The sequence below is a fragment of the Labrus bergylta genome, chromosome 13 (assembly GCF_963930695.1).
Source record: "Labrus bergylta chromosome 13, fLabBer1.1, whole genome shotgun sequence".
Taxonomy (NCBI): Eukaryota; Metazoa; Chordata; class Actinopteri; order Labriformes; family Labridae; genus Labrus; species Labrus bergylta.
Window position 1 is genome coordinate 9,072,469 of NC_089207.1, and position 19,146 is coordinate 9,091,614.

Consider the following 19,146-nt stretch of genomic DNA (forward strand, 5'->3'; position numbering starts at 1 on the left):
TCCCCCCAATGATTAAATTGCAGCCATTACAGCCAATAGCACTGCTGCTGGCTGAAGCAATCTACTGAAGTAATCCCACAACTTTTTTGGACAGTTTAGTAATTTAGACCTCAAAATATGTAAAAAAAAAAAAAAGGGACGTTGTTTTAAAATACTGGAATTCCTCTGTAAAGTAAAGTTTGCTTTGAAAGGTATTGAATCATATTTAGCAGCTGCCAGCTTTGCTTTTAGTTTGACTGTTCCAAGCCCTCTTTGCTGTGTTATTTCCATTTCTTTCCTTAGATTTCAGTGTCTTTGCTTGGCATAATTCACCCTCTCCTCACAACATAAAAATCCTTGGATTCTCATGACCTCTATGGCCTTCATTTTAGCACCAACCTCAGAACAAACTTAATGTAATTGTCAGCTTGGTACATCCAATAGTCTTTATGAGGTCTTCTGAACAGTGCAGCTTCCAAGGACAAGTGTTCAGGCTGCAGAATTTCAGTCTTCTCACCCAAAGACAGGCAGTTCTTAAAAAATAACATTTTATGATTAAAAAAAAAACAAAATGTCAAAACCAGAGATTGTCCGACAGGCATATTTTTTTAGATATGTCACACTTTTCAAAAATGCCTGAGCTCAAAGTTGAAATGCATAATGATGACACCGGGGGGAAAGATACATTTTGGTGCTGATGCGTTTGAATACTGATGTGTCTGCAGCTGTGTTTGTGTCTGTGTGAATGACGACACTGCCTTTCACACACCTGACATCCTCTGCACCGCACACTTACTGAGACCTGCGACTATTCATCAAGATGTCAGCAGCAGCAGACATCCATCATGTGCCTTTACTCTGTGTGTGTGTGTGTGTGTGTGTGTCTGTCTCTCTCACATACACTCTTATCCAGGCCATGTGTTTAAAGGTCCCTTCAGGCTGTCACATTTTCTGAGCTCCGGGGAGATTGCATGGTATGTGTGAAGGATGAGGCCACTAATCCTTTCTGTATTGTTTTTATTTCCTCTGGCCACAGTCATGTTTTCTTTCATATTCTAACAGGAAGTGTATGGAAATTCAGCAAAAATGCTGACACAAGTGAACGGCCTACTTCAGCTTCGAGTGGTGAACTCAAACTTGGTCGACTCTTGGTTAAACATTATACATTTTTCATGTTATTTTAATATTAACTTTGAAAATAAAATCCCTGCATGGGATGCTGGAGAGTGGAGCTAATTTGTTTCTTGTTTTCTGTTGGAAAGTAGCAACTGGAGCACGATGATATCAAAATAAAAAGAAAGCCTAAATGTAGTGAATCTTAAATTATGTAACACAGCATCTGACACTGAGTTAATGAGCTCATTAATATTAAAAGTCTCAGAGAGAAAGGAGTGAAATAACTGCAGAATCACACCATTAACCATCTACCAACAAAGTGTGGGAAGTGCATGGAATTTATCTGGAAATTGTTTTGGGGTCAATTTATTTTGGAAATATCTTCTTAGCACTTTTATTCCTGTTTTTATGCCATGTTTTTTTTTTTTTTTTATGCAATCCATTTCATTTTATTCCGGCCACTTTGATTTGCTGATCGGTGTAGAAAAATGTTACATGACGTGTCCTCTGAAAGCTCTGACAAAAAATGTTGTAAAGTAACCTTAGACATGAGAAGGAAAGTAAAGCTTGTTTGGTGCAGCCCATTTCTCAGAGCAAATGTCACAAAGTTCTCCACAAATAAATATAAGACAGACTGAAATGTATGAATGAAAGAATAAAGAACAGGTGAACATCGGATTTTCTTTTCTTTTTAGCTTATACCTCTCAGCTGTGGTGTGTGTTTTCATACAGTGATAGTGTGTGTAATTGAATCATTTATGTAATGCTTCAGAGGACATATAAATAATTAAAAAAAACTATTTCAAAAGGAGAGAAAAATACCTTTATCAACATAAAAATAACATTTGTAAGTTGGAAAGCCACCAGCAGTAAAATTCAAGAAAAACCTATTTGAAGATAACCTCAAGCATTATTTACTTTTTTTTTTTTAAGTTGAAAACTCCCTGTGTGAGAATACCCGGAACATAATCAATAATGCGATCAAATTATTAAAATACAAATCATATATTTCTGCAACAGAGACAAAGCTGGATTAATGAGAAAGTGAGACCACAAGTTAAGAGAATGAAGAACAAATAAAGAGATATAACTCAGAAATCTAACTTTAAAAAAAAAGGAAGTCGTTTGTGCTTTTAAAAGATTTTCACGGAAGATCCTGATATTATTTATTATATTATAATTATAATTATTATAATAATAATAATTATTATTATTATTATTATTATTATTATTATTATTATTATTATTAATAATAATAATAATAATAATAATAATAATAATTAATGATAATTATATTTATTATTTATTCACAAATTTAATTTGCATTTAAATAATCTATTGAATCCCCTCTACCATCCAAATACCATTTAAAATCTGATGCTCTGCGATGCTTATGAGAGGTTTTCTCTACCCACAATGCACAGCGAAACAGCCACGTAAACGTCAGGAAGGGAGGAATCACAGCACTGTTTGCTAGCTGCCTCTTTTTACTCTGGTTAGTTTCACATCTGCAAACCAAGGATGTCTACATGATGCTACACCCGTTTTCCAGGTAAATAAAATCGGTCGTTCAAACACGTGATTCGGGGTCAGTAATAGCTTCCACCTGAGGTGTGTTTGCAATGTAGCAAAGTTAGCTTCCTAGCATGCTAACGGTAGCACGCTTAGCTGCTAACGGTGGCTACGTGAATTACTTTGCATGATGCATGCTTGTTTTTGGTGGGTTTTCGAAAGGCAGATTTCCTGCACATGTTGGAGAAAACGTCCGAAGAATATGAACACAAAGCGGTCGGTTAAATGTATCTTAAATGCTCCAACAACAGCGGTCTCCTCCCTCCTTTAGCTGCCTGCTAATGTCAGCTAACAAGTGGAAACGTTCTGTCTTTGCGAGCTTGTAATGTGTTGCTGTGCTCTGTTTATAGAAAGGTAAGGTTTTCAGCAAGATAGTGTGTTGTATATCCACGTTTTCCCATTCGTTTTTAGTAAAAGTACGTCACGATAGCGCTTCCTTACAACGCCCCTTTATTCAGTGTGGAGCTGTCCATGGTGCTGCTGCAGCCGACCCCCAAACATAGACTGTAACACACCTTCTGTTCAACCGACCCCCAACCACAGACTGTAACACACTCTCTGTTCAACCAACCCCCAACCATAGACTGTAACACACTGTCTGTTCAACCAACCTCCAACCATAGACTGTAACACACCTTCTGTTCAACCGACCCCCAACCATAGACTGTAACACACTGTCTGTTCAACCAACCTCCAACCACAGACTGTAACACACTCTCTGTTCAACCGACCTCCAACCACAGACTGTAACACACTGTCTGTTCAACCAACCTCCAACCACAGACTGTAACACACTCTCTGTTCAACCGACCTCCAACCATAGACTGTAACACACTGTCTGTTCAACCAACCTCCAACCATAGACTGTAACACACTGTCTGTTCAACCAACCTCCAACCACAGACTGTAACACACTGTCTGTTCAACCAACCTCCAACCATAGACTGTAACACACTGTCTGTTCAACCAACCTCCAACCACAGACTGTAACACACTGTCTGTTCAACCAACCTCCAACCATAGACTGTAACACACTGTCTGTTCAACCGACCCCCAACCATAGACTGTAACACACTCTCTGTTCAACCGACCCCCCCAACCATAGACTGTAACACACTGTCTGTTCAACCGACCCCCAACCATAGACTGTAACACACTCTCTGTTCAACCAACCCCCCAACCAGAGACTGTAACACACTCTCTGTTCAACCAACCTCCAACCATAGACTGTAACACACTCTCTGTTCAACCGACCCCCCCCAACCATAGACTGTAACACACTCTCTGTTCAACCGACCCCCTAACCATAGACTGTAACACACTGTCTGTTCAACCGACCCCCAACCATAGACTGTAACACACTCTCTGTTCAACCAACCTCCAACCATAGACTGTAACACACTGTCTGTTCAACCAACCTCCAACCATAGACTGTAACACACTGTCTGTTCAACCAACCTCCAACCATAGACTGTAACACACTCTCTGTTCAACCGACCCCCAACCATAGACTGTAACACACTGTCTGTTCAACCAACCTCCAACCATAGACTGTAACACACTGTCTGTTCAACCGACCTCCAACCATAGACTGTAACACACTGTCTGTTCAACCAACCTCCAACCATAGACTGTAACACACTGTCTGTTCAACCAACCTCCAACCATAGACTGTAACACACTCTCTGTTCAACCAACCTCCAACCATAGACTGTAACACACTGTCTGTTCAACCAACCTCCAACCATAGACTGTAACACACTCTCTGTTCAACCAATCTCCAACCATAGACTGTAACACACTGTCTGTTCAACCGACCCCCAACCATAGACTGTAACACACTCTCTGTTCAACCGACCCCCCCAACCATAGACTGTAACACACTGTCTGTTCAACCGACCCCCAACCATAGACTGTAACACACTCTCTGTTCAACCAACCCCCCAACCAGAGACTGTAACACACTCTCTGTTCAACCAACCTCCAACCATAGACTGTAACACACTCTCTGTTCAACCGACCCCCCCCAACCATAGACTGTAACACACTCTCTGTTCAACCGACCCCCTAACCATAGACTGTAACACACTGTCTGTTCAACCGACCCCCCAACCATAGACTGTAACACACTCTCTGTTCAACCGACCCCCCAACCATAGACTGTAACACACTCTCTGTTCAACCGACCCCCCAACCATAGACTGTAACACACTCTCTGTTCAACCGACCCCCCAACCATAGACTGTAACACACTCTCTGTTCAACCGACCCCCAACCATAGACTGTAACACACACTCTGTTCAACCGACCCCCCAACCATAGACTGTAACACACTCTCTGTTCAACCGACCCCCCAACCATAGACTGTAACACACCTTCTGTTCAACCGACCCCCCCAACCATAGACTGTAACACACTGTCTGTTCAACCGACCCCCCCAACCATAGACTGTAACACACTGTCTGTTCAACCGACCCCCCCAACCATAGACTGTAACACACTCTCTGTTCAGTTCATGACACTTTATTTGTCCCCAGGGGGCAATTCAAAGGCACACAGAGCAGTAAATTAACAACAGTGCAAGTAGACGAAGCATTTTAAACCTAAAATATAAAGTGTCAATTTAAATACAACTGAAAGCTTAAACTTAACTTAAAAATACAAAATATAAAAAGAGTAGATATGAGTGGACAGTGATCGGACTAACAGATGTAAACAGAACTATGTGCAGTAGTGACCAGATGTAAACAGAACTATGTGTAGTAGTGACCAGATGTAAACAGAACTGTGTGTAGTAGTGACCAGATGTAAACAGAACTATGTGTTGTAGTGACCAGATGTAAACAGAACTATGTGTAGTAATGACCAGATGTAAACAGAACTATGTGTAGTAGTGACCAGATGTAAACAGAACTGTGTGTAGTAATGACCAGATGTAAACAGAACTATGTGTTGTAGTGACCAGATGTAAACAGAACTGTGTGTAGTAATGACCAGATGTAAACAGAACTATGTGTAGTAGTGACCAGATGTAAACAGAACTATGTGTTGTAGTGACCAGATGTAAACAGAACTATGTGTAGTAATGACCAGATGTAAACAGAACTGTGTGTAGTAGTAGTATCAGTAGTAGTACTAAATGATAAGTTAATAATGTGCATGGTGAATAATGGAACAACAGAACTAATATATTAGGGGTGTAATGGTACATAAAAATTTCGGTTCGTTACGGTTCCAAGTTTTGAAGCTTTGGTTCGGTACATTTTCAGTACAGCAAAGGGACCTGATGCAACACTTTTTTTCTTTATTAGGAACATTTAGAATTTCCCTTTTACACATTGGGCTAAGTGCAGCATCGACAGTTCAGACTTGTACACCTGCTCAGGTTACTTTTTAATAACAAGTTAAACATTGTAAAAAAATAAATCAATAAACTTATGCTGCTGAAATTACACTGACACATTTTAGTTTATGAAGACAACAGTTTTTTGAATGCCATTTGAGCACATAATAAACCTTATCACATCTGGGACAGGAGTTGAGGAGCTGGACAGCCCTAGGAAAAAAGGTTGCTCTTCTCCTCTGTGGCCTGCAGCAGGGACAGCTAAGCCGGCGTCTTGAAGGGAGCCACTCAAACGCCGGGAAGAGAGCGTGTGATGGGTCCTGCATGATCTGACCTGCTAGCCTGATGTGTTTAGTGTTTAGAGCAGCAAACGTTACCTGACATTTTCATTTTATTGCCTTATCTTAAGTTTAGTTAATCCAATGTGTTCACACTCTTAAATGTCTATTAACTAGGGCTGTCAAATGGTTACCAGTTTTAATCGCTACATTTCTATAGTGAATCATGATTAATCAAATTTCTAATAACAAGTTTGAAAGGCTACTATTTCACATTTATGAATTCAATTTTGTTAGACATTTAATTAGAATATTTGTACTGTCTTAAGCGGAGAGTACTTGACTCGCTGTTTGAATTTAAGCATGCTTTTATTTTGAAATAAAGTAAGACCTTCTGCTAGATCAAAGGTTACCACATTGACTTAACCATGGAAACAGGGACTGATAACAGATCAAAAAATGAATGAAAACAGCTAAAAGAATTGGTAACAAATTGAAATGTTTGTTGTCATAAAGTAGATATTACTTTAAGGAAATTGATAGGAGTGCAAAGTATATGAATGGGGCATACTGTATGTAGAAAAACACTTTAAGCAGAAAGTTGTGAAAGAAAAGATTATTTGCAATTTTAAATTTTAGGACATTGCAGACCCACCCAATTGGTCTGCACTCCTACAGTATTATTGCAGATTTATGCTTTTTATATGCACATTTCAGGTTTATTAATAACAATAGTGTTGTAGTCAAGACCACACTAAACGAGACCGAGTCATACCCTATACCAGAGTGCTCCGAGACCGAGACAAGACCAAGCTATCACATAGATATCACTGACAAATCATCATCTTGTGTGCAGCAGGTGTGCCCCACTTAAACCGTAACACCGGTGGTTGCTGCCATAACCGGGGGATAAAAATCAAACTATGATTGAATTGAAGTTCTTTGTTCTTCTAGAAATCAGCATTTCCTTTTCATCACAGTGGTGCCGTGGAAAAATAGCCTATCAGTGGTGGTTTTGACTGGTCTTGAGTTCAAATCCAGAGTCCGCCCAGTCCTAGACCGAGACAAGATGACTTCTACAACACTAGATAACAGCATGAACTATATAACTTCTGTTCGACAATGCAGTTATGTTTGGTTAACAGTTATTGTAGTTGCAAAATAAAATGAATGATCAGAAAAGCAAAGTGTGTTTAAACAAGTATTTACGTCTTTTAAAGGTAATATTTCAAACTTTGGAAGCCCCCTCTGAGTGTTACTTGACCCTTGAATTAAAAGTTGTTGTTTTTTCTGCTGAAATGAAGATCCTTAAAGCAGTGAATAAAAGCTCAAACTTAGCTCATATCTTTGCTACACCTCAACAAGCTTTCTCTGTTTGTATTTACTTGCAGGCCTTCAATGAGATATTCAGAGCTGTAAGATGTCGATGGTGTTGTTTGCCTCCGTGGTCCGGGTCGGAGACGGCCTGCCGCTCTCCGCATCGACTGACTATGAGCAGGACAAAGAGCTGCAGGAAACCAAGAAGAACCTGAAAGGTCTCTCCAAGAAACTCGGCCAGTTTCCCGACCGCTGCACACTGAAGACTGGACCATATAATGTCAAGTACGTCATATGGGATGTCTATTTTAAAACCCCAATGGTTGTGATTTTTAAAGGGACCACACATTAACTAAACGTGAAGAATAAGCCAGTAATGATACCCTTTTAATTTTGGAGAGCGCTGCGTACTTGCAGGGTAAGAACAGCATCGTTTGAATTTTATTGAATTCATTAAAGACATCTTGTAATCGAGAGTATTTCCAGTTTAATTTTGGAGGCTTAGATAATTACATGCGTCTCCTGATGTGACGCTTAAGCAGTTTTCTACTCAACAGTTTTCTCGCTCTTCTTGACCCTTTCTAAAATAACTTTGATGGAAAAACGCCTTTTCATTTGAGTGATTTGACAGTTCGGCTACCGTTTGAGGTCTCAAACTGTTCCTAAAAGCCCCACTGGTGCTCAGGGAAATGCTTTGAAACTCTCTCAAGCACACTATTTTGGATCGCGCTAATTAGTCCCATTAAGACGGAGCGAATTAGCTAAAAAACTCTGCATCTGCAGTTAATGAGCCGGCCATACCGTTCAACCACCAAAGTTTCCGTTTGATAAGAGTCTCTCTAATCAACAGAGCTCAGAGCATCTGAAGAAGAGAGGGGTCAGAGTCAGAAGAGAGTGAAGGTCAGAGTGATGCAGCCAGTGTTTAAAGTCACAGGTTAATCTACTCTGTGATACTCTGGGTCTCTGAAGGCTTTGAAAGGGGTCTGTCATGAAAGCAGGACGAGAGTGTATAGAGTTAATAGCTTTATAGGTGACTTTGTTTGGACCTCTTTGGGACAAAGTGTCTCTTTTCTTTTCAAGCCTGGTATACAAGTCGTGTTATACATGGATTTAGAATATACCGAGTATAGGACTTTGCAGTGACCTTAACATAAATGACTTTGCTTTTAAAATGTATTTAAATGTATTCATGCTGGAACTCATAATTATGCAAAAACACAGGTAGCAGCTGTACCCCTGATGTATGACTGACACTTGTCAACTTAATTTTTTTTTTGAAGGTTTATTTTTCTGAACGCTTGGAGGACTACAGCCTCTGTGCATGGGGCACACAAACTAACCACTAGGCTACTGGCACCACACTTTTGTCAACTTCATAAAAAATATTTTATTCAGCAGTAAGTTTATGATATCCAGCATTTTGACTCAGTCTGTAGGGACTTGGGTTGGGAACCGCCTGTTCAAGTCCCGGTGCGGACCAAAAAATATGGAAGTTGTTCTAGTAGCTGAAGAAGAGCCATGGCACTTCCTGAGTACTGCCAAAGTGCCCTTGAGCAAGGCCCCAACCTCTCTGGTGGGCTCCCTGTGTAGTAGCCCCACTCTGACATGTCTCCAATTGTCCGCAGGTTCTGTTTGTGCACATGTGAGAAGCATGTCTCTCAATAACTAAGTGTAAGAATTTACCTCAGGGATTAATAAAGTATTTAAATTTTAATAATTCAAGATATAATTATATAATTTCAATATAGTTAAATTTGAACTGGTATCATATCCAAGTTTTAAAATCTACCCTCGTCAATAGCAAGTGGGCTGTTTTTTGTCACAAAACTTACTGCACCCAGTAACTTTCAGCTCCCAATCAGATCCCTCCAGCCAACTCCCGCCTCATTTATATAGAAACACCCTCATTTAAGTTTCATACATCAGCTGCCTCAATGCAAGTGACGGGTAGAAAATAAGGTTTTCAGCAAAGTTCAGGGTGTATGACTAAAGTTCAGCTCAAAATTGCATGACTCGGCTCCTTGTTTGTGGCCAGTTTAGAAATTCTATGAAAAACAACCATCCAGCAGGCGTTCAGTTAGAACGCTTCATGATACGGCAGTAGTGAAATCTTACAGGCACTACTTGTCTGTGCATCCTGTCAGGACACTGTCATGATAAGTGGAAATAAACGTGTCCACTAGAAGGACAATGGCGCACTTGTTGATGCAAGACACAAACTGTTTTCCTCAACATTTCTGTCTTTGTTCCCTACATGGTTAGGCATGACCTGCCTGGTAAACTCTTATGGTCGTCTGGATTCTGAGCTCTTCTGATCAGGGCTTGTTGGTTTCTTGTTCCCTCCGGGCTAAAGGAGACCGGGTCTTTGAAGTCGTGGCTCCTACATCGTAGTTTATTTTCTTGTGAAGAACTTTTAGAAGTCTGCTCCTGAGAGAAGCTAAATAATTGAACACAACTTACCTACTGCTAGAAAAATATTCCCAACACATAGTGATAACAGAAGAAACTTGAAATTGTTTATTAACTGTGAAGAGAATGTGTGTTTTCCACTGCTGTGAAACTGGAGGCAACCATCATTTTACATTAGGAGAGTAAGTTACTCGTACGCCTCCTTTGAAATCGATGTGTATTTATCAGTTCTATGGCTCTGCATCAACACAGTGACTTATTCACCCTCATTCCTCACATACTTTTGGGGCTTTTTTTTTGTTTGTATTTTGTCGGGCCACATGATAATCATCACATCCGTCTGTACCATTTGTTGACATTTTGGTTCCACATCAATTTAGACGGTGTTGTGATAACCAAATTTCCCCTAAATTATTCTCTGAGCTATTCAGATAATGCAGAAGTCTTTGTGTCTGGGGAATTTAATTTGTGCTCTGTGTATCCATTAACACCGCAGGCCCAAAAGATAACGTGTCTGCTGAGGTGCATATGAATGTGACTGTGGTTTTTTGTGTGTTTAATTAGCTGTGAAAGTGTGAATTTTAGGCACAAATGTTCTGAAATAGTGTTTGTTCTTAGTGTAGAGCAGCAACAAGCTGGAACAGAAATGATGCCATTGTGTTTGTTGTTGTCCTGAAATCTGTGCTGTGCTTTGCTTGGTGTCCCAATTACAGTTTCCCAGGGTTTTTTTTTTTTTTGTCAAGAGAAAAGAATAGTGTGGTATAAAAGCTGTAATGTTACTGCATGTGTGTGTGTTCCAGTTTTACTAGCGCTCTGGGTGTTGGATACTTGATGGTGTGCACCGCAAACTACCCCAATGTGCTGGCCTTCTGCTTCCTGGACGAGCTGCAGAAGGAGTTTATCGTCACCTATGACACCAAACGAATCAGCAGTGCCGTGCGGCCGTACTCCTTTATTGAATTTGGTGAGCTTCATTGAGTTTTACAGCGTGTTTCAGACTGTTAGTGACTGCCATCACATGGTTAAAATTTATGATGCTGTCCCCCCGAGTCGAAAAAAGCAAGAGCATATTTTCTTATCAGGGATTCTGGGGGGAAAGGATCCATCCCAAAATGAAGAATGTGTCATGATTTCTACAAAATTGGCCCACAAAATGAAGCAATTTTTTTTCAAATAGATGTGCAATTTGTGTTGCCTTTGTGGACTAGGAAATCTTGGGCTTTCTTATTTTCCCTTTCTGGTGACGGGTTGTTATTTTTCCTCTATGTGTTAAAAAAAAAAAACTGAGCAGAAAGGTTTCTCCAAAGTTTTTCAAGTTCTGAAAACAGAAAAAAAAAACAGTTTGTACCAAAAAATGAGGAACAGCATTTCATGAAAAGTATTTCCAGCATACATCCAAACTCCCCTGCAGGATCCTCTAAAATGGCCTCTGTTACTACCTCCAAAGACAGCACAGAGGTGGGATCCCTTTGTCCCCCCCATTACGCCTCTGTGACATTCAGATTGAATGTGAAACGTCGCAGAGTCGTAAATATCACAGCTTGAAACGGCAGTCTGAACAGGGCTTCATGTGAGAGAATGCAGAATGTCGGTTGTGAGATCTAAAGGCCAAATGGAAATGTTCAAATGTCTTTCACAGCCAACAATCTAAAAATCAGAGATATTCTATTTGAAATTAAAATTAAATTAAAACATAACAAAACTGTAAAGAATCACATTTTGAAAAGCTAAAACAAGACACTTAAAAACTTGAACTGTTAAACTACAATCCAATAAGACCGAACTCTGACACTTCTTTTAGAGTCCTTCTCTTACACACAGGTTCTCGTTTCATTCCCCGTGTCATTTACCACCTTGTGTTGCCTCTGATCCATCAGACACCTTCATCCAGAAAACCAAACAGCGCTACAACAGCCCGCGCTCCCTGTCCACCAGGATCAACCTGGCTGACATGCAGACAGAGATCAAGCTGCGACCGCCCTACCAGCTCTCCCATGAGGACCTGCGGGCCATCAACGGATTCTCAATGCACACGTCCTCTAAATACAAAGGCATAGGTAGGACACACACACAGACGCGCTCTATCCAAGTATGAAAGAGGTTTTGTAATATGAGTACCTACTTCATTTCCATCCTGGAGATCAATAAGGAGTTATCTCGTCTAATCTGACTCTCATTACTTGGCACTATTAACACTTGTAGCACCGGCCTTAGTAACACAATGACAGACGAAGGTCGCAAGTAGTTTCCCTCAGAATACTGAATCCTTTACTACACCTGTATAAGATGCTGGATGCTTTGATGAACCTGTCATTGTTTATATCCTTTTGTATGAAAACCTGTGATATATTCCATATGCCCGTCTTAATGTTTGAAGGTAGACTATGACTTGGCCTGCAGATCACTTAGAGTTTAAGGGTTAATGTGTGATATTGCGAATTTTAATACAGCAAAAATCAAATTCACCCTACGTAATCATATTGTAGAGTAATGCCTTCCTCAAATGAGAGCGAAGTCAAACTCCCTCTTGATTAGTTTTTCTCAGGTCTGTGTTCACGCTGACAGGACGGCGTTTCCTTCAGCTTGTTTGTGTTTCACTCAGAGGCTCAAACATGTTTCAGAAGTGGTTTTTTTTCTTTAACTTTTAGCCCTGCCACAACGAGGGGGAAGCAAGATGGCCCCGCTCGCTCAGGGACACTTATTTAAGGGGCATAATGGCGGAGAGTCGTTAGACTTTCCAAACCAAATCGTTTTTTTTTTCTTTTGCCTAAAATGACAAACAGATAACAACCTAATTAACTTTGAGATGGCGTACACTCACTTGAAATTGATCCCAGAACCTTGTTTTCAGACGTTTGTCAGCACTTGTCTGCCGCTCCCCGTCTCACAGTCACATGCTGATGAAACAGAATGGGAGGAGCAGTGGAAGTGTTGAGGCTGAGGGATGAAGGAAGTGCGTCCAAATGTCCAAGAGCAATTGTTTTGGTCTTAAAACCTGCCCTTAAAGTAGCATAGTAAGCCTTAAGCTTTAAAGGAGAATGAGTTTCTGCAAACAGGTGTGTTGCAAAACAATACAAAAGGCTCATTACTGAAGCGCACATTAGGTAGAATGTGTGATTTCTTTTTTTTTTTTTTTTTTGATCCAGTAGATGTCGCCCTTGAGCACCAGCATGAAACCAAAACAAACTTCTGTTTGGCCACATCTCCATCATTCTGAAGCCTCTGCAATGCACCACCCCTCCCCTCACATTTGCATGAATATACACAAGGGGAGGAGCCGGTCGTCACGTCCATGTAAACATGATGTAAACACGATGTAAACACGGCTTCGACAACAACAACACAGCTGGCAGGACTCGCATGTCTCACTCACTGTAGACAGTCATGACTCAGAGATATTTACAGAGGATATACTTGATTTCTGTTTTATTTATGTGTAAGATGTTGCACTTTCTTCCTTTGAGAAAGGAAGGACATTTTCTGCTAACCTTGTTATCATTTAAAATTAGTTTTCTCTAAACTGCGCTGAACAGAGAGATATTGCAAGAAACAGTTCAAAGCAGGGCAACATACAAATTGGGCCAATGTCCAATCTAACTAATGACTTGCTTCTTAGATCAACTCAATGTGCTTATCAGCTACATAGAATCTGTTCCACCACATAAAGAAATAAGACAAATAAAAAGTCATATAAACAGATATATCCTCAAACAGCTCCACTGTGGCTCTGTGGTCCAGATCCCCTGACCCTCACTTGCTCTCAAAACGTCCCCCCTTTTCTTCGCACCGTCAAACCTCAGCTTCCCCTCGGTGAGCGATGCCACCTCAGGTCACTTAGAGCTGTTACGTTCCCCCTGACATCCTCTTCAGAGCCGCTCTCCACACTTTGTTCACTCTCTGCTGCGTGCCCTTGCCAGTCTTTGTTTCTGGGAGCATAAATCATTTTAGTTCTGGAGGATAAAGTACGCTCATCTGATAATAGTGACGCATCACTCTTGTTACTATGCGAGAATGTTTTGGAGGACGAAGATTTTTTTTTTTTTAAAACAGCGGAGTCTGGCTTATCAGTTCTTTTTGAGGATTCATGCTTTTGTCCTAGTAATAATTGCATTTCAGTTTGTGTTATATTATTTGAACGATTTTTTTCTCTTGCTTTTGTAACTTATATGCAAAGGCACGTTTTGCTGAGTCAGTGATACGCTGTGCTGTCTGTCATCCAGCTCCCACTCAGATGTTGGAGCCGGTGACTCTTCCAGGCATCGTGTCCTGTGTGCTCAGCGTCCTCTGTGGAGGCCTGAACCTGCTGAGAGGCGTCCATGCCATAGAGAGCATATTACAGGTGAGGAGAGAAATTCTGATTCCATACAGCCTGAAACTTCAAGTCAGCATTGTGCAGAGTGTCATTAGCACCAACCACTCTCAAATCTTAGCCCGGGTATTTGTCTCATTTCTAGTTAGAAAAATCATATTACATAATACTTTTGTGGCCATTTATAAACCAGGTGGCATGTTACAGTCGACGTGGGCTGCAGTCAGTCAATTAATGAGATCTTGTGACACTGCTTCAAAAAAGTCTGATTGGGCAACAAACATGAGGTGATTTTTCCTTTTTCATCAAATTCATCCCTTACTTTGGTGCACATTAGGGTCAGTCTGACATTTGATGATCACACTTTTCTCTGTAAATGTCACCTCATTCTTGTAAGTAGATGAGACTTGATGAATATCAGGGACATCTGAATGCTCCTGTCATAATGCTTTCTTGATGCTTTGTCTAAACACGGATGAATAGTACCTAAAAGTAATCTCTTTCTTTTTCAGAATGACGATGAAGACTTTAATTATGTGATTGCCTTCTTCCTCGGCACAGCAGCCTGTCTGTATCAGGTAAGTGATAGTCTGCGGTAAGAGCAGCCCGTCACCGGCTGACTGGCTGACTAACAGCCCTGCACTTTACAGCTCAGCAGCCTGTCAGCCAGACTAACATTAGCAAAAGCTCAATGCCTTTCAACCCCACCACCTTCTCTAAAACATTTTCATCAGCTCCTTTTGTGCAGCTCCTCATACCTAATGGAGCGCCACAAATTGGTCGACCTCATGGGGGGGGGGGGGGGGCAAAGTTATCACATTTCTTAGTTGGTGAGCAGACTCATTGTCCCATGAAGGGCATCCAAAATGAAAACATGTCACCGCTCAATGTCGGTCCAAAACCCGAGCAGCATTCCAACTCCTCTGTTCTATTCTCCTTTCAGTGCTACCTGTTTGCCTACTTCTCCATCTGGAGAGACAGCAAGTCCTTCCTGGCGTTTGCACTCATCTGCCTGTCCAACATGTATCTGTATGAACTGAGAAACATGTGGCAGATCCTCTTCCATGTGTCCGTGGGGGCCTTCATGACTCTGCAGATCAGACTGAGACAACCGCTGGGGAAAGCGCCGGACTACAACGTCTGACATAAAGACTTTGAAACAACAACAAAAAGGACAAACAGACTGATGAAGTCCGATGTGTCGCACATGGTCTGGACATGCAGCAGAGACGGACCTGGACATCCGGGGACGACAACAACAACAACAACAAAAAAAGAATGGTCTCAGCTCCAAAAGAGAAACCAAAAACATTGCCGCTTCATCACATCTCAGCACCAGCTGACAGTGACAGCGCTCAGTGTGGACGTGGAAGAACCCCTAACCCCCCCCCCCCCCCGGCCATCATCATCGATGGAACTACATGGAATGGTTTCAGGAGTAGTTTTCCAACAAAGATATTTACATTTACTCTCTGTCATGGTGGCCATAGTTCAGGACCAACTCTTTTTTTTTTTTTCTACGCATATTCTCCGTAAATCAATATCAGACACAGCCTGTTATAACTCATACTGCTCAACTTTCAACCTGAATCATTCTAAAAACAGACACCGATTCAAAACTAAGATGACATCCAGAAGAAGAGATCTGTCATTCAGACTGTTTTTTTGAATGTTTTTCAATTTAAAAATGTTTTAAGATTCCTCAAAGAAAGCTTACTAGAATTTAAAAAACATAATAATTGGGCAGAATCTGAATATATCAACACATGGCTAGTTTACAAAATCACTGCTGAAATAAAATGCGAGCTAAAACTAATCTGACAAACTACAATTGACGACTCTCTTTAGACATGTCTTGGACCTTCCTTCAATCCGGACCGTAGCGCTAACGTCTTTACTTGCTGTGGTAAAGCTTTAAGATTGATGCTTTCTGCAGACCTGTCAGATCAAAACTGGGAGATATAAGTGGTATTATTCAACAGCTCGCCCACGCTTGGAGTTGCATACTAAAGAATAAGAAGGTCTTTAAGATGCAGTGCTTTTAACTCTTTAACTCTTAAGAGTTTGAGCATTTGAAACATGGAAACAGCTTTCTGTGTTGGACAGTCTTTGATACTCAAGTTAAAGACACAAGTCATGGAGGTTCAATACTAACCTTATTCAGTTCATCCTGGCCATCAACATATGTAAACTTGACTGAAGGTCCAGGAGTGATACTTTAATAATCCCTGGCTAAAAAAATAAATAATGTTCAACAGAATTTTCAACCAATAGGACTGAAACAACTCCCTTGAGGAGAGGGGAACATAGAAAGTCTTGGGCTTTTAATCTCAATGTACTTCTATTCTGTTTACACCACCTTATCCGACTCATATTCAGTAAATCCAGTTTTCTTTTCTGCCTGTAACATGCACTTTTGCACATGTGTTCACATGTACCTGGCCTTGTGCTGGACGCTGGTGTTTGTCTTGATTTTAATACTATGCAATGCTGCCTTGTGTGTGTGTGTGTCTGTGTGTGTGTGTATGTGTGTGTCTGCATGTCTGTCATTTCAGTTTTCGGTCTATTCTGTATTCAGGAGTCATTGATCAAACTTTAATTTAACAGATTCGTGTCATATTTTAGACATTTAATTTGACTATTTATTTATTGACTGATTGCTCTGTGACATGTGGTCAGTGAAAATTATGCAAATTGTGTGAGTTCAATTTGTCATTTTGTGATTGCTTCACTTTTTTTTTTTTTTTTTTTTTTTTTTTTTTTTTAAGCAGAGGGGCGTCTAGCTGTCACAAAGAAACTCCAGTAGACAGAAACAGCCTGTTAGCATTCATACCCGACTTCCTCACCCACGCAGCCTCGAGCATATGCCAGTGTCAAGTGACTATGTTAATAAACAGGTCTGTGTTGGCAGCGGTAAAGATGTGTCGCTGTGTTTTTGTCGAGGCCAGAGGCAGCCCGTGTCATCTGAGCTGCCTCTGGCCTCATGTTTTTGTTTTTTTTTTCCTCCCGTCGAGCCCCCGTGATTGCATCTGCCACTTAGGACGACAAAAACTCCCAGTGTCCTTTTTGAAATGGACATTGGCACATTGCTCACATTCAACATAATTACAGTCAGGAGGTGCTTCACTCTTTGCTGTGAGGCTGTGTGCGATTTGTTCAGGGACTTATTGGAAGATTTCCTGTACAAATAATAGCAAACAAATGGAGGAGAATTGAGTCATGCCATTATTGTCCATTGTTCATGAAACGCTCAATAGTTGTGCCAAGATCATCTAAATGTCCCTCTTTTTTTTTAATGCTCTCTCTCTCTCTTACTGGAAGAAGTTTAAACTGAGAATGAAAGGGAGTTCATCCCCTGAAATCCACTTAATGTCCATCTGGCATCTAAACTAGAGATCTGTCAGGGGGATCGCTCGGAGACTTCAGGCTCTTATGAATCATCGTTGTACTCTTGAACAGAGGGAACCACACCTACATGACCTCATGGCTTTCTTCAAAATATGGCTCCGACTTGATTAGATGTCAGTCGAGCCTCGCTGGCTCAGATGGTTTGTGTTCACTTTCTCCTTCTCCAAGAGCAGTAGATGTGTCCTGTGGGTGTGTTGCATAAAATAGACAGAGAGAGAAATTCACATTATTTAAAAAATACATAAAATAAAATACTGGTTAACACAAGGAAGGGGAGTGAATGTGATCATTTCCAGGTCTTAAAAACTTAACGATTGAACTGCTGACAACCGAATGTGTTTATGTGTATGTTGTGTTTTATTTTTTTTTACATTTTAATTTGTTTCATTCAAATGTGATATCAGGTCTTTTGAAGTCTCTCAGTCATGATGCGAGTACAAACACGAGGTGTGAAAACTTAAAAGTTATATTTCATTTTAAATTGAACACCTAAGAGTGCATTTAGTTTTTATGAAATGTGTTGGAAAGCTGCATATTTGAGTGCGTCTGATTTTTGTCCTGTTTTTTTTTCCTTCACATTAGGACACATTGATTCATGATAGCATCTTCTGCAGCCTGAAACATATCTGCTCTTTCAAGAGAACTCTTGTTTTTGTCTCCGAGCTGAGCAAGGGAACATTAAAAAAAATAAATCTGAGACATTATCATCACAACAGTGTGTCCATTATTCAACCAGAACTGAAGTGGTCTTTTTCATTATAGCACTGCTGGCACTAAATGAAGCATTCAACGTGATCAGAAGCTTGTTTGCTAGCTTTGAGGGGGGAAAATTGATGAGGATATCCAAACTGAACTTTTTGAGAGTAAAAAGTTGACCTGACTTTGTAGTTTTAGTTGTTCAGTGAAGTCAAATTGACTTTTATCAGTCTTTTTTTTTTCCTTCTTTGGAGCAACAACAAACACGGATTGCCTCATGATTCAGACACTTTTCAGCCTGCTCTCTTTTCTCTCTCACAAGTGGCAGCACAAGAGGTATTATGCATATGCTGATTATAATGGATGTTATTTGTAGGTGTCTCATTACGAGGAACAGCAATTTTCTCCAGCTGTGTATTAATGGAACAGCCATGAACAGGAAGAACCTGGATTTTAATGACAAATGGGTGCTCGCAGGTGTAACATCAAGACTACTTGAAGTGCAATTTCAACTCAACATGCAACGAGTGAATAGTGGAGCCGATAATGTATTTCTTTGTGTGTGTGTATGTGTGATAAAACTAACACGGTCAGGGCTTCATGGGTTGGCTGATTGAAATGGTCAAAATCATTGCGTGTGAAGCTCTTAGGACTTCGTTTGCTCCAACCTCATATAGTGCTTATAGTTCCTGCATCACTACTGCCACATATTCCATTAA

The 19,146-nt window shown here is 40.5% G+C and overlaps 1 protein-coding gene across 1 annotated transcript; it reads left to right on the top strand.

Moving 5' to 3' along the window:
• Nucleotides 1-2,499: 2,499 nt before the first annotated feature.
• sec22a (SEC22 homolog A, vesicle trafficking protein) lies at nt 2,500-18,444 on the top strand. Its single transcript, XM_020651254.3, has 7 exons — nt 2,500-2,647; nt 7,680-7,890; nt 10,815-10,978; nt 11,892-12,071; nt 14,235-14,353; nt 14,836-14,901; nt 15,267-18,444. The coding sequence occupies exons 2-7, from the start codon at nt 7,709-7,711 to the stop codon at nt 15,465-15,467; spliced, it is 912 nt and encodes a 303-aa protein (XP_020506910.1). The 5' UTR covers nt 2,500-2,647; nt 7,680-7,708; the 3' UTR covers nt 15,468-18,444.
• Nucleotides 18,445-19,146: the final 702 nt, after the last annotated feature.